Here is a 14,959-nt window from a genome sequence, read left to right on the forward strand (position 1 = left end):
TAGTTTCTGTCTAAATTACCACCGATAAAATAAATTGCAAACAGGCAGTCTTGCAGAACAGTTTGTTTCCTGTCTCATTATAGAAAAAACAAGGTTTGAGAGCACAGTGGATGCCACTGGACTGTAGGGCACAGGAAAATAAATGTATCTATGGAAAATGGGCTTGTGCTTTGGAGTTCCTTTAGACATCAGGTAGACATTGGTTTACTGGAGAAATGAAATTTCAAGGATTTTCAAAAAAAAGCTTAAAAAAACAATATTCCCCCAAGTCAATGTAATAGACAAATTCCATGGGAAGTTGTTCTATTTTGATGGACGTTTTGTTGCTATCCTTGATTATTATTTTTTTTCAATAGGGAAATTTCCTCTCCCTCTACAGAATTTTAAGGAACGGTGCATAAAAAAAGTCTAAGATTGAGTGAAGAAAAGAGTGCATGAGGGGCTTTTTAAAAACTGCTGGAGTCAGGAAGCAAAATGTACAGTCCTCCTGGCAATAATTTGACATACATACTTTGATCCATTCGGTTTGTTTGAATGTGGCATTGAAAATACAAACTAGAACTTCCCACTCTGGAAAAGCTATTATGGCAAGTGCAGAATATAAGGAGAAAGACTTACTAGTTAATTTTTCAATAGTTGATGGTATGCCTGAAGAAATTTGAATAACCCTGTTAATTGCTTTTGGGGAAGGTATTTAAAGGGAAGTAAGCTGACTATTAAACCAGAAGGTTTATTATAGTATACTTAGGCCTGTGGGCCTGATGAAGTATTTTCAGAGGTTTAAATGGTTGGTTTTTTTCATTAAATCCTGTAGCAGCTCTTATAGTAGGCAGAGAAAAATATCTGGGCCATGGAGGAGTCATTAGCAAAAATTCTTCTTGATCTAAAGGGAACAGGATTGCAATTTATCCTTGCCACAAGGAATTTTTATGTAGAAAAAAATCACTTTTTATTGTAATTGGCAGAAAGTCTCTTCAGAGTTTCAGTAGCTGTATAAATTAGACTGTATCTACTGTTTCAAGGCAATAAACATTTAAGAAAACTAAATAGAAAGATTTTTGCACTTGGACTTATATTCTTCAATGTAGTAGCCCAAATGTATTGAAACAAGAGCCAAGACTCTAAAGTATGATTACATTATATAAATATAATAATCTGAAGAAGTAGTATTGCAGAGTAGCTTTCCATTTTTTATTTTCTGATTATTTTTACAATGCATAAAAGTTTCTGTGGTATGGTTATTTAATGATATATTTCTTAAAAAGCCTGAGGTAGCAGAAGTATTAAAAGAGTTTGCAAAAGGACACAGAATGAAAGAGGAATAGGAACATCTTAAATACAGACTATTGTTTTTCTTTTTCAGGGGAGAATAGTACAAAGGCAATGGGTAACCCAGTAAACATTACCTTTAGTGTTTCTAAACATGAAATATACCACTGTTACTATTGATGTAATGAAAACTAAGGCTTTTAAAATTTATTTATGAAAGTTAGTTTTTATGGAAATGTTACTGTCTCAAGGAATGCGTATTTGTAGTGGTTGGATTATAGTTAACTAATCAGATAATGAATCTGATAGGTTCATAAAAGTAAGACTTGAAAGCATATTAATGATGACACAAGGAGATGTATAGACAAAAAAAATCACGTAGATAGAGAAATCTTACATTCTGAGTGGCAAAGTATTGCACTGTTTTCTTGGCCTTGTAAGTATGGACTTGCTATAAATATCTACATTCATTTTTGTTGTTGCTTTCTTTAATAATTTCTCTATTCATGTGTCATGTCTGTCTTTTTGATTCTTATGCTGTTTTGTGGTGGTGTTTTCCTCTTTGTTGTTTTATTTCAATTTGGAGTAGGTTGCCAACCACAAAGCTTTTCTTCGGGTTCAAGTACCTCCTGAATACCACAGTGGTAATCTGATAGGCAAAGTATGTATCACTTTAAATCTGCTTTCTGTTGAATAGATATGCCATCTTATGACTGTGTTTCTAGGCATTTAGAAATGTATAAAGATACTTTAAGAACAGTGCTTGGCAGGGTCTTTCCTTCAAAGTGATTGTAATCTTAGAGTACTCATTCCTTGCAAGCTAGATCCTGAGCATTTAGAATGTTTGGCTTGTGATAATCTCTCATCACAGTCTTTACATAAAAATACTGCATATATTCAACTTTAGAAGAGGAAGTATTTTTTAAAAGTTTATAGTATCTTAGTCACCTGTATCACAAGATGGATAGGAAGGTGATGTCACAGAAAACTACTGTGAAAATCTTGATTCTTAAGACAACAGCAGACTGGACTCCCTGAACACTCAGAAGTTTGTGACTTCTTTGAATGAAAGCAGTTTATTTTCTGTTATCTTATGTGTTTTCCTTCTAATTGCTTTGTGAGGTAGGGTAAGCACCCCTAATACTCTTGATACAAGCAAGTGGCAAAATGAACTGCATGGCTCAAGTAAAATAATTGTGCTATTAGTTGTGCAGGCAAAATTCCCACCTTAAAAATACAGAGATTTTACTCAACATTATTTATCTGAAAAAGACCCAAAACAAAACAACAACCTTTAATTCTAGTGTAGCTGCTCTGTCACAAAGTGACAGTTGTACCAGCGTAACTGTAGCAGTACATTTAAAAAAAATGTTTACATTATTAAGGTCAAAAGTTTACTTTTAACAGCATTAGCAAAATGTTTAGAGGAGTACTTTAAAACCAAAAGCACTTCACATTTGGTCTGTCTTGCCTAGAGCCTAAAAAATGGCCTACGTGGGCCTAACTCTTTCAGCCCTTCAGCAAAGGCGTGGCTCTGTGCTTAATTCCTTTAACCATTTTCCCCTGAAGACCAGGTCCCTCTCTCAACTTACTTGCATTTACTTCCTGGGCTTCTTTATGTTCCTAAACTTTTGGCTCTTTTTGTGGTAGATTTTAAAGCGTTGTGATTGAATACAAAAGTTTCATTGCTAGCATACTGGGCATACGTTATTTGCGGGAAGGTGAGCTATTGAGAGCTTTTTTTTTTTTTTCAGTCTGCTTGGTTTTTTGTAATTTTTAGCTTAAAAATTTCTCTAAATAAGACAATGATATAGCTTAACTACTAATCTTAAAATAAACCCATTCACTATACAGTCTTTATAAGATATGAAGTTATAATTCTATTACAATTAAATAAGTCATAATTTATATATATTTGCAGCTAGAATTGCTATATATGTTATTTCATACATACCTGTGTCATTTGTTCATTATCCTAAAAAGCAATAGTTGGTGTATGACAGGACAGTAATTTTCACCATTATTAACTTTTGGTGTCAGAGACCAGCATGCTGACTTAGGTGACTAGAAGAAGCAAGGATGATATTTTCAGCCATCTCTAACTCTTGATATCATAAGAAAAGTAGATGGACAGAACTGTTTTTTTCCATAATGAAGATAAGAAAGACTCTCTTAGAAAGGCCACACAGTCTATATGAAGGGGCTTTATAATTTATTATATGTAAATATGGGACAGTAGAAGCTACAAAATTGGAACTGGTTGCTTTTCAGAAAAGGTGGCGTGCTCGAATATGTGCAGGGTTCCTGACTTCTGCACACAAAAATGTGTCTGTCCGGATAAAAATGTGGTTTTAATTGTATAGATTTTACTGTCCAAAAAGAGGCAAGAAATCTAGGTCAAATAGATGAGATGTTGGCTGAATAAGATTAATAGTGTTTTACATGTGTCACTTTTTCTGAAAATTGCTTTGCTTTTTCAGTAGATAACTGCAGCTGTCTTTGCATCACAAGATACATTATACTTTAAAATTGGATTATTTTTTTTTTCCATTGCAGGAAGAGCTAATTCGCTGTTACAGGTTTAAGAATAGAGTTTATACACAAGCAGCTATTACATTGCACTGAACTCAGTGTTTATTTGAATAAACCTGAGACTACACTGTTTTAACATACTGGTGGTTTGGGTTGCAATTTTTCAACTTTTTTAGTAGGAAGTAAAGATAACATTGCAACAGATAATTATATTATTACAACAGAGATACTGTACTGTAGGGTTTATGAGGAAGGAATGTGGCTTGATCTTTATCTGTTAGAAATAATTTAAAATTCTAAATCCCTACAGACTCAGATCAGCAACAGGATGTACTGATACAGGGGTTTTTTTCCATTTCTATTTTTAGTAACTGCATACTCCACATTGTTACTTCCTGTGAACAGTTTAAGTCTTTTGTCTAGTTTATTAATGCATATAAAAATATGCCATCTTCATATCCATTCTTTCCATCATCTCAGCATTGTTCAAGGTGACTTTAAATGGCTACAGCTTTACTGCAGGCTTAGATGATATGAAAAAATGAAAGGTATGGTTTTGCTGTATGTGTTTGATGCCTTGATATCCCCAAGGTGGCGGCTGAAGAGTATTTAGTGGTAGTGGATTGTGTTAGATGTATCATACTCACCCATGCCTCAGTGCTCCAATCTAGTTACTCTGAAATGCAAAGTTTACTTTTCTTTTAAACAACAGAGAATTGTCGTAGCTCTAAGTGGGATACTGGTGCTTCTAGTAGCTGTGGAAAACTTCACAATTGTCTGGGTTTTGGGGTCTTGCTTAGGAGTCGAAGACTCTGAACTTGCTTGTTTTGGGGTCTGAAGGGCATTTCCTGTTTCCTCTCCCCTTTCAGCACCTTCATTATGTCCACACTTTTTATGTGGCATATTAAGAATTTTTGCTTTTTACTTATAGAATTTTGTGTTAAAAGTCTTATGTTTATTACAAAACATTTCAAAGTTTTGTTGGTTGGTTTGGTGTTTGATGGCAGCATGCAGCAGATGTTTTGTAGGCTTCTTTGAATGAAACATTTCCATAAAGTCCTTCCAATGCCTGTGTTTCTGTATTTCTCTCTCTCTTTGTGGCGAGCTCTGCATCATATCCTTCCTAGCACAGAGTGAGCCTAGAGGATGCCAGTACATCTCTGACCCCAAAAATTGGGGAGCAGAAGGTTAGCTTGTAACTGTCAGACCATATTAGGGTCCATGTATCACATAAAAAAATTGAACAGTTTTGTTGTATGGTCGCTTAACAGATCCAAACCCTTATTCATCACCCTTGTTAATATTTATAACTTTTCCACAGAAAATTCCTTGAATTTAATGCTTGCAAATCTTGTGTTAAACAGTGTGCTAAAGCTTCATAATGCACCAGCCCTAATCTAGCTGTTTTTTCTGACAGTAAAAGATACTGTGTATACACAAGCAAGTTTCCACTTACATTTGCTTTCTAAACTGTGCCTGTTTTTCTTTTAGGCTTCCAGCGGCAATTATTATTTTATTCCATACATCGTCACACCTTGTGCTGACTACTTTTGCTGTGAAAGTGATGCCCAACGAAGAGCTTCTGAGTATATGCAACCCAGCTGGGACAATATCCTGGGGCCATTTTGTGTCCCACTGGTGGACAAGTTTATCAGCCTTCTCAAGGACATTCATGTTACATCATGGTAATTTTAAAAAACGTACACCTCCAGAACCTTTGATAGTCTCTTTTTAATGTTAGAAAAAAGATGCAGAATTTCTAGTAGCATTGATTATTTTTTTATTATTTATTTTTCACTGCACTTTATATAGTGTTAAACAAAGCTGCTAACTTTACTGCTTTCTGTATTGATGTCCTGCAGCTGTTGCAGTTAACTAACCATGTTATGCTAGAAACTGATTTATGGTTACTTTCTGAAATATCAGTAAGCAAAGGCAGTCCATGGGTAAGGTAAAGTGCTTAAGTATAAATTACTGTGCAGCAGGTTGTAATAGGAGATACGATAACAGCCTCTTCATAGAGCTCAAAGCCAAAGACTCCTTTTCTGTCACCAAATAATTGTATACATATGGCAGCAATGGACAATCACATGTAACTTCCATGGTTTGTTTTTTGGTGTTTTTTTGTGTTGTTTTTTTTAATTAGCTTTCTGATATCACCTAATAAACATGATACTGTACAGCCACTTCTACAAAGGACTGTTGGAGTTTTGAGGATTGGGGCTGGAAGTGGAAGTCTCTCTTTCTCGATTGCTCACCCTGTACTCTGGTTTTGTTTGTATTTCTGGAAAACACTGGGAGAGACTGAGCTTCTAGGTTTTTTTTTTTTCCTAGTGTCTGAAGCATGAGGTAGTGCTGAGGGCCCTCAGATTTCTTTCTCTTTCCCCATTGCCATCCCACCCAAGTGAAAGACTCGCCTAAAAAAATTCTTTTCTCACCTGGTCCCACTCTTAGGATCCTATAGATGACCCTGCCCACACACACCTTATCCCCTACACCTCCATCCATGGCAGGTCTGCTATTCTCTGGCACCTTGCTGGGCAGCAACTGGGATATTGTTGGCCTGAAGAAGCGCAGGCTGCCTCCTGCTTCTCCAAAACAGTGCTAGAGGGGAATCTACATGCAGGCACCACAGGCCCACCTTGAGGAAAGGGACAATAGAAGGGGCAGAAACTCAGTAAAGTTGGTCAGCATACAGGAGGGCTGTGCTCAGCAGGGCAGACTCATGCAACTAGTAGCACAGTTGGTGCTGGTAGCAGCAAACTTAGCATTTGTGTCATTGTGAAATGGTGCTCTGGGCATCAGCTGTCCAAAGCTACCTGTATACTTCGACATTTATGACCAGAGTTGTGCGTGATTTTGGTTTGATAATTATGTTCTGAAGTCCTACAGTAAAGCCTCCTTTCTCTGTCCCATTTTCAGGCTGAAGTGCCTGAAAGAGGTTTTTGTACGGCTGCAGAATTAGACACTGTTGTGGTAGATCCCTGTGAAGAGAAAGATGTAGCTAGATGGTCCCTCATTCCTGCCAAAAGCTTGAATAAGTTTGAAAAGGTTAAGTATTGCATCATTCTTGAAACTGAGACTTCCATTCCTAAGTCATTTGGATACTTTTGAAAAACATTACCCAGTATCATCCTTTGGTTTGGTTAGCATAAGAAGGACTAATTATCGTTAGCCTGGTAGAAGGCAATGCTGGATAGAAACCTGAGATTGGAAAACCATGATGAATTAGGCCAAACCTCCACTGACAGTAAAACAACTATTAAAAGCTTTCCAATAGAGCTTACTGTGACCTTGCTGCTTCGCCTTATAAACATATCTTACATGTTATATGTAAGATACGTATTAGACAGAGAACTTAGTTTTCTTTGCTATGTGTAGGGCTTATGCTAAGTTGAATACTTTGCAATACTCATTTGTAAAGAAAAAAGGTATTGTATGTGCTTTATCTGTCAGGTGTCATCTGCTAACTTCCAAACTATAGATTCCATAAAATGCTCCAGATAGTTTCCTCTAAGTAGCCTGTCCAGGTCATTTGTAACTGTTGTATTGATAATGTATATATGATTTTGTATTCTACAAAAGCTCTGGTGTTGCATTGTACACTGTTAGTGTAAATAAGATGGGCTTACTGGGGGCTTTTACATCGATCCTGCCCACATTATGCATTATGTTCGTCAAACAGATTGCGACCAAGTTGGCTTTTGGTGGCTTGTTTTTGGTTTAGTTTCTTTGTTTGAAAGCCTCTTTTCTCCTTTCATGATAAAATCATCTACCTCCTTTTTACATCACACTGGTCTTTCCTCTCTGTGTCACTTTATTATCCAAATTGCTGCCTTCTTTAGGATACAGATAAAAAGTACCACACCTGTCATGGTCAGTAATGGGCAAAGAAAGCACATGTACATTCTCACAACCCTGATTATAAACGTATTGCCACATAGCCCCACGGTCTGATGTGGAGCAAGGTGGAATGTTTATAAAGAGTTAATGAAAAATGTGGAAACATTTGGTGTGCACCTCACTGAGGAAATGGTACTTTTTTTAGAAATTATGCTTTTTATTAGAAAAATGACCATGTTTCATAAGAAATATCTAACAGTCTTCTTCCCATATATCTGTCTTCTATTTCTTTAGTGCCTATTACAAAGAAACACTGCTGAGCGATATTAGAAAAGCTAGAGAGAAGTATCAAGGAGATGAACTGGCTAAGGAGCTGGCCAGGATTAAGCTTCGTATGGATAATACTGAAGTGCTGACTTCTGACATTGTCATAAACCTGCTTCTTTCTTACAGAGATATTCAGGTATGTTCCTAAAGACTAAGGAAGATTATTTTACCATGGGATTTTGGCTCTTGTTTGTTCTTCTATATTTCATTGTTTGTTAATTCAAACAGTGATTCAAAGCTGACACTAAATTGTTACATTGTTTAACAGTTTGACTTGCCTGTCAACTTAAGGGGCTTTATTTATTTTACCTGTGAACAAGAGACACAGATTAGGTGACTTCCTGAGGTCTCCTCCTTTGTTTTTAGTCATTTTTAACCTCCTTCAAAAAAAAAAAAAAAAAAAGAAAAAGTTCCCTACTGAAACAAGATGTTAGCTTTTCCCTTCCCTTCCCTTCCTATCTCACCCCCGAAGTCAGATATATTTAGAAATTAATAAAATGCATTTGTTGTGACCATTGTATTGGCCAGAGGTGCCCAAGTTGAGAACTGTCATTCAAAGAAGCATTGATTTGGTTTTAAAATATAACTGTACCTGTTTTTCTTGATTTTATTTTTAAAATAAGTTCTGCTTTTGCTAAAACTCAGCCTGCATACTATATTTTCAAACTGACAGTATGTTTGACATCCCTTTTAAAATATACTTCCAACCATTATATGGATTTTTTTTTTCCATCAGGAGTTAAGTTGGTTATTTCCTAAGTATAAATGGGTCATGAGAGCAGTGGGTGACCACATCATCCTGTGTTATCCAGCTTTCCATTCTGAGATGCATATTTTCCTGCAGCACTTTATCCAACTTCATTTTGATCGCCTCTGGTGATCATTTGCATTCTTTTGAAAGGTCTTCTCCCTTGAGAAATGTAATCATCTCAAAACATGTTTTGAAAAAACAAATTAAGTAATGTGGGGGCATTTGTGATGTCAGTAAACTGGCCTCTTCAGCAATGTATATGCGGGTTACCCCCGAGAAACCAAAATGAATGCACAACCGGCTGACGTACTGCAGAATGAACTGTGCTCGAGTCTGTGATGACCTGATGAGGTGTCATTCATCAGAAATCCTTAACAAGGCCTGAAAAAGCCAGATTCATCACCTTTTCCTGGTGCTGGGAGTGTAATCAATCAAACTGGCCAGAGGGATTCAGTAATTTGGGCAATGGCATTGAGGTGAGGAAGAGGCAAGTATTGACATGGGTAGACAAAATCCCTGGTTAATTCCTTACACAGAGTTTGTGGCTGTTTCACTGACTCTTCTAGGAACAGTCACCTGAGATACTGTCTAGCAATCATGACTCGTTTTAGTTTAGTGATGCTTTCCTCTGCTTTCAGTTTCTTTTATTTTCTTTCTTTTTTTTTTTTTTTTTTTAAAATTCATACCAGGACTATGATGCTATGGTGAAGCTGGTAGAAACACTAGAAATGCTTCCTACCTGTGATCTGGCTGATCAACACAACATTAAATTTCATTATGCTTTTGCATTGAATCGGTAAGGATGATTGAGGTTGTTTCATTTTATTGCTGTTCCTTATGGGCTTGCATATAAATTTATAGTGCAGATAATATCAAATAAGAGTTTCCCTTTCTGCACACACTGATATTCACCACAATCATCTTTCCTTAATCCCATACTTCCTGTGCACCAGGATAGCTTGTAATTTTTGAAATAATTGTTTTCCAACACCCCCCACTTTGTGAACAACCTGGCCTGAGGAGAGTGTATCTGTTCCAAAGGCCACCTGAGTAATTGCGAAAGACTCCAGTGATACCAGTGGGTTCTGGGTCAGACTGAGATTGTTTATTCTGAGTCACTGATTATTCTGAACGTCTTGAAAAGTTTAGCATAACAGAGTTATGGGTGAGTTATTAAAGTAATAGTTAACAAGCACTGCTTGATCCATGAATACACATTCATGATACAGCTTTCTTGAAAGGCTGAAAGGCAATCTGGACCTACAGGCACATTGCTAGATTAGGAAGCACAGAAATATTATTGAACTCTTCTAGTTAGCTACAGATTTCTGTAGTGCCTATCTATAACAGTTACTTCATTTCTAAAGAATTATGTTAAGATTGTATTGTAGAAAATAAATCTTATACAAATGAAATCACATGTAATTGTAAAAGTAACTGGTTAGATGCAATCCACATGCTATTAAAAATTGTGACCTGCAGTCTAACTAAAAATTAGCTTGGGCAGCATCAGGATGGCATCTGTCCTAGGGATTAAGAACTTAATAATAGATCTAGAAAAGCAGTTCCTTTGGCATTTTATGGAAAGTGGTAATAAGTCTGGTGCCATTTGACAGTTTCATCAGACTTAGGAGTAAATGCAAAATAATTGCTCAGAAAATTATTGGATATCACTGTGTCAAAGAACAGTCTTCTCACAGCATTTGATAGACTGTTCTCTTAAAAAAAATAATGTAGACCATTAAATCTTAGCTGATTAACCATCTACTGTCTGTTAACTTGTTTCACGGAAATGTATCTTTCAGAAAATTTTGATCTGAATATATGAAGACAGAGAGAATCCATTTATATAATTTGCAGTTTGCTCTGGTATTTATCACACCTAATGAAAGATAGTTTTCTCATTAGGCTGCTTAAAAATAAAAGGGAAAAAAATGCACCTTTGATATAAAATTTTTAATGTACCACACAAGGCAGTATTTTAAAGTAGAAGCCAGTGTGTTGACTTTTCTTTAAGTTATGTAAATTATAAATCATGTTCTTGGCTGTATAGTTATTATTGTTATTATTGAATATTATTGTTATTGAATAGTATGTTTTTCTACCTTTTTTCCCCACAACCCTTAAAAATTGCAGGTTTGATCTTATAAAGATTCTGAAATTCAAGTCTCCTTAAAATATCATACTGATGTCTTGAGAAGTGGTTTCAACAAAAAGGATTTGGCCCTATTTTTCAGAAGTTTGTCCAACTTTTTATAATTTCAGGAATTTGACTCAAGATGTTTAAACTTGCCAGTAAGAATAATGCTAGGGTCATGCCTTGTCCTTAGGAAAATATCCTGATATGATGAGTTTTTAAAACTTTTCATTTAGATGTGCATAATACAATTGGCAAGCTTTGTTACTCTCTTTGTCTTCAAATTCTTTCTATTTTGAGCAGCACGTGAACCTCACGCCATTAAATCTTCTGTTTTGGCAATGCCAATAGCGCCCTGGTAAGACAAGACAAAATGAATTGCTCGTGAACTTGCTTTCCCCATCAACAGGTTTCATTAAATCGATCACTAGCCTGAAATAGTATTGACTCTCCTTGTTTTCCTGTGGGAACAATTTAAACGTTTTTATGGAAAAGTTTTTTCAGAAATAAATGACCAGTTTTCCATTAGTAAGAATGCAGAATTTAGCTTCTGCAGATGTTTTTGCCTTCTTGAAACAAAATGACGGACAAAAGTAAAAAGTTAAGACTTGAGTATTTTCAGAACAAGTCCACTTAGTACAAAATGACCGCTAAGGTGTTGCTCTTAGCATCTTACTTCCATGGGATTTTTCAATCACTTATTTTTTCTGTTTCAAAAACAAATTCTTTTTTCACGAGTTCTATCAGAATCTATTTATAAATAATACAGAACAATGTTTCCACTTAATATTCTATTAATTTCAGCATACAGAATAGTATTAATGTTGCTCAGTACAACTGATTGAGCCTACCAGGAGCAAAATACATAATAAGCAAAACAGAATTAACAGCTGTAAGAATATCAGACCCTGCCGAAGTTAATGTTTGCTTAATTTCATTATGAAAGTGTACCAGAACTGTGATCATAATCAACAGAGAAAGTCATTCATTTATTTCCTCTTGGACTCTGTAACTGAGTTCTGTTGCCAGTTGTTTTCACTTAGCAGTTTCAAGTCCGTGTTACTCTAGTGCTGCATAGAGCTGGCGATGTGGCAGGCAAGTGGTGGAGGATTTCTTCTGGCGGCCTCCTGTCTTTGCTGGTACGTCAGTGGACACAAGCCCAAACTGAACCACAGTTGTGTGCAGTTCTGGGTGCAAGTTAACAAGTCGTGCTAAGGGAAGGGACAGGGATGTTTTACTTTAGACTCAGCACCGTTCCAGCCTAGCTGCATGTCTTCTGGTTCAGAGCCAGCCTGGGTCTGACCTGGCTTGGATCATGAGCAAAGTAAGCCTGGGCCTGCCTACAGAGTACTGTGCAGAAAGGTACTAAAGCACTTACTATTATCATATGTAGGGGAGGCAGACATTTTCATGCTTATTTCTGGTACCCCGATTCACATAGGTTTTTAAGGACAGCCCCTCTCCTAGATTGCTGTCTTCCTCTCTGGTTTCCATTTCAGAGCAGACTGTTGAGGCCATCTTAGATTTGTCATCTCTTATGTCTAATAGCAAAGGCTAATAAAGGATGTTTGCAATGACAGGCTTGTACTTGTTTCCAAGCCTGGGCTATCTAAAAAGATCACCTTCCTGGCTGTTTGTTTAGAAGTCCTAGGGAGCAAAAGGCCATTCCTCTATCAGTGTCTTAAGCTAATTAATTTTGACTCCACACACAAGCAGAGCAGAGTGCTTTCTTTTATACAGATGTTGGTTGGTTGAAGACGTTGTTCCTTGTTGTCTTCCAGCTGAGATTTAGGTCTGATTGTATCTTAATTTAGGCATGGAAAGGAACACATCTTTAGGTGTAAGTTCAGCCCAAATGTGCCACATGAATGTTTTCAATATTTGTATTCACAGCTTTGGTATGAAGTAAGATGCTGTGTAATTGAGAGCTGGGTGTTTCAGATGTAGATGGCTGTTTGCTTCAGTCCATAGGTATACCTTGCCTGGGAGGCAGGCACTGTGTAAGGAGAAGATGAGGTATGAGAGCTACCATGAAAGGATGTTGTCACAGTTCCAGATTCTTGAAAGCTAAGAAATTTCTGAATTAAGGTTGCCATTTTATTTCCTCTGTTTTAAATGTGTGTCTAATTGAAGGCTGTCTGATTTTTTTCCTTGAGAGCTTTGTCTGGTGTGGTACACTGGAATAGCTGGAGGTCAGCTGGTCAGTATCTCAATATTCTGTGTCGATCTTCTTGTTAAAGGTGTAACAGTGCTATATGATAAATAAATACACATTTATTATATGCCACAGCCCTCCACCCCACACCTGAAGTATCATTAGTTTCTTATGGGTCCTTTCATGTTCATTGTTGCAATACCTGAGTAATTTATCACCATGTCATGGAGAAATAGAACAATGGTGTTTACTTATATTTACAGATATGGAACCAGATACATGAAGTTCACTTATTAAAGGTTTTCAAATTGAGGTGTCTACAGGGTGATTTGTCTTTTGAAATATAAAGTATGATGAAATGTATTTAAAAATCCCATTGTCTTCAACAATAAATGTAAATGCACCTTTATTAATTAGCCTTCAAGCTCTAAAGCTAGCGTTCCTATAAAATGAGGAGTGCACATTTCTGTGGCAAGTCTTTGGGTGAAGGGACCTGCGTAAAGCTAGATGACAGTCATGTAGGATTGCCTCCAGTTGCCTTACGTGTATGGTTGTCCTTTCTCTTGCAGCTCCCAGCCTCTGCTCTACCTGCATCCCAACTCCTGAGGCAGGGGCCTCAACACCAATAGTGAATGCAAGTCCATGGCCGAACCTCACAGTAAAACCAGCTGTTGTATGAGATGAGCAGTAGGCATGTTTCCTTTAAACAAACCAACCAACCAACCACAACAAAAAAACCACGCAACACCCTGCCTTGATCACACAGTTTAATTTTACACTGGCAAGTACACATATGGGGCCTGAATTTACGTTATAACGGTGACCTGAATTTCTGGGTTTTTTTTCTGAAATTTGAGGTTTTTGCGGTTTTAAGGAGTGTTCCTCTGTGCTGTACCATGGTTTGCCCATCACTATGTCTGTTACTTTTGTCCAGTCTGCTGTCCTGTGTGAGTTACAGCTAGAGTTCATGAGCTTTACTGCTGGCCTTAGGACCTGGCTCTTGCCGGACGAGCTCTTTCATGTACTACTCTTATAGCTGAGGTCTGCCAAGTGCTTTTATTGATTAATTTCTAGATTCACACACAGAGGAGCTGGTCAATGATCCTTTTTTTGTGGAAGCTTTCACCCTGGGATTTGATGTCTTACAGAAGCTGAACGCGCGAACACATCCAGTTACCCGTCCAATAAGTAATTTGCCTGAATATCTAGTGCGAAGGCTGTGGCTGTCATTAATGAAAAGAAGGTAGAAATACTACCTGCATGTATGACATGGTGTTAAAACTGTTTCTCTAGTATTATGGCTTTTTTCTTCCTTTTTTTTTTTAATTAAAAAAGCCCAAGATTCTTCTTAAGGGAGATGGACATATAAGGTGATTTTATATGCTTCGCTAATGTATTATATATGCATATATTAATACCTTTTGTGTTTGGAATCACAGTATTTCAATGTTTTAAGGTGTCATCTGGATTAATTATAAGCAACAGTTAAATTTTTGATCCATCTAGAAAAATAAAACCAAACAGTGAAAGAAGGCCTTAAAGTTTGATTTGAAAAGCTTACTATTATTTTCCACCAAGTCTTTTGTAGAAAGAAATAACTGTGATACTGCATTTTAAAAAAAAGGTTTATACACTATTTTCTCTTATTTAATCATTTTAGAATAAAATGAGCCATTTCCTATTCTGTGTTTTATATTGCCTCGAATTATCTATAAGCATTGAGCAAGTCACATGAGCAGTACAAATCATGATCAAAGTCAACGGGACAGGAAAGTTTCGCGATCCATTTCTGTGAATTTTACTTGCTTGTAATCAGGTTAAGAGAGTAATAAAAAAGGATGCTAATTTATTCTTTATTGTTTTATTTCCTGTTGCTGTAGTCTATATATAGCAGGTAGATAAAGTACAGATATTTATAGTTAACTCAAATGCTAAGTGTGCTTGG

At 36.6% G+C, this 14,959-nt stretch overlaps 1 protein-coding gene across 4 annotated transcripts in view; it reads left to right on the top strand.

Moving 5' to 3' along the window:
• The window catches only part of MAP3K15 (mitogen-activated protein kinase kinase kinase 15), a 92,864-nt gene that overhangs the window by 35,432 nt on the left and 42,473 nt on the right, over nucleotides 1-14,959 (top strand). For 2 of the 4 annotated variants that reach the window (XM_054838231.1, XM_054838250.1), the window contains exons 4-7: nucleotides 1,859-1,930; nucleotides 5,293-5,486; nucleotides 7,939-8,107; nucleotides 9,412-9,518. In XM_054838231.1, the coding sequence (XP_054694206.1) occupies nucleotides 1,859-1,930; nucleotides 5,293-5,486; nucleotides 7,939-8,107; nucleotides 9,412-9,518 (542 nt within the window). The remainder of the gene's footprint in view (nucleotides 1-1,858; nucleotides 1,931-5,292; nucleotides 5,487-7,938; nucleotides 8,108-9,411; nucleotides 9,519-14,959) is intronic. The other 2 variants (XM_054838242.1, XM_054838259.1) reach the window with 1 other exon arrangement.

This window comes from Grus americana, chromosome 1 (genome assembly GCF_028858705.1).
Source record: "Grus americana isolate bGruAme1 chromosome 1, bGruAme1.mat, whole genome shotgun sequence".
Taxonomy (NCBI): Eukaryota; Metazoa; Chordata; class Aves; order Gruiformes; family Gruidae; genus Grus; species Grus americana.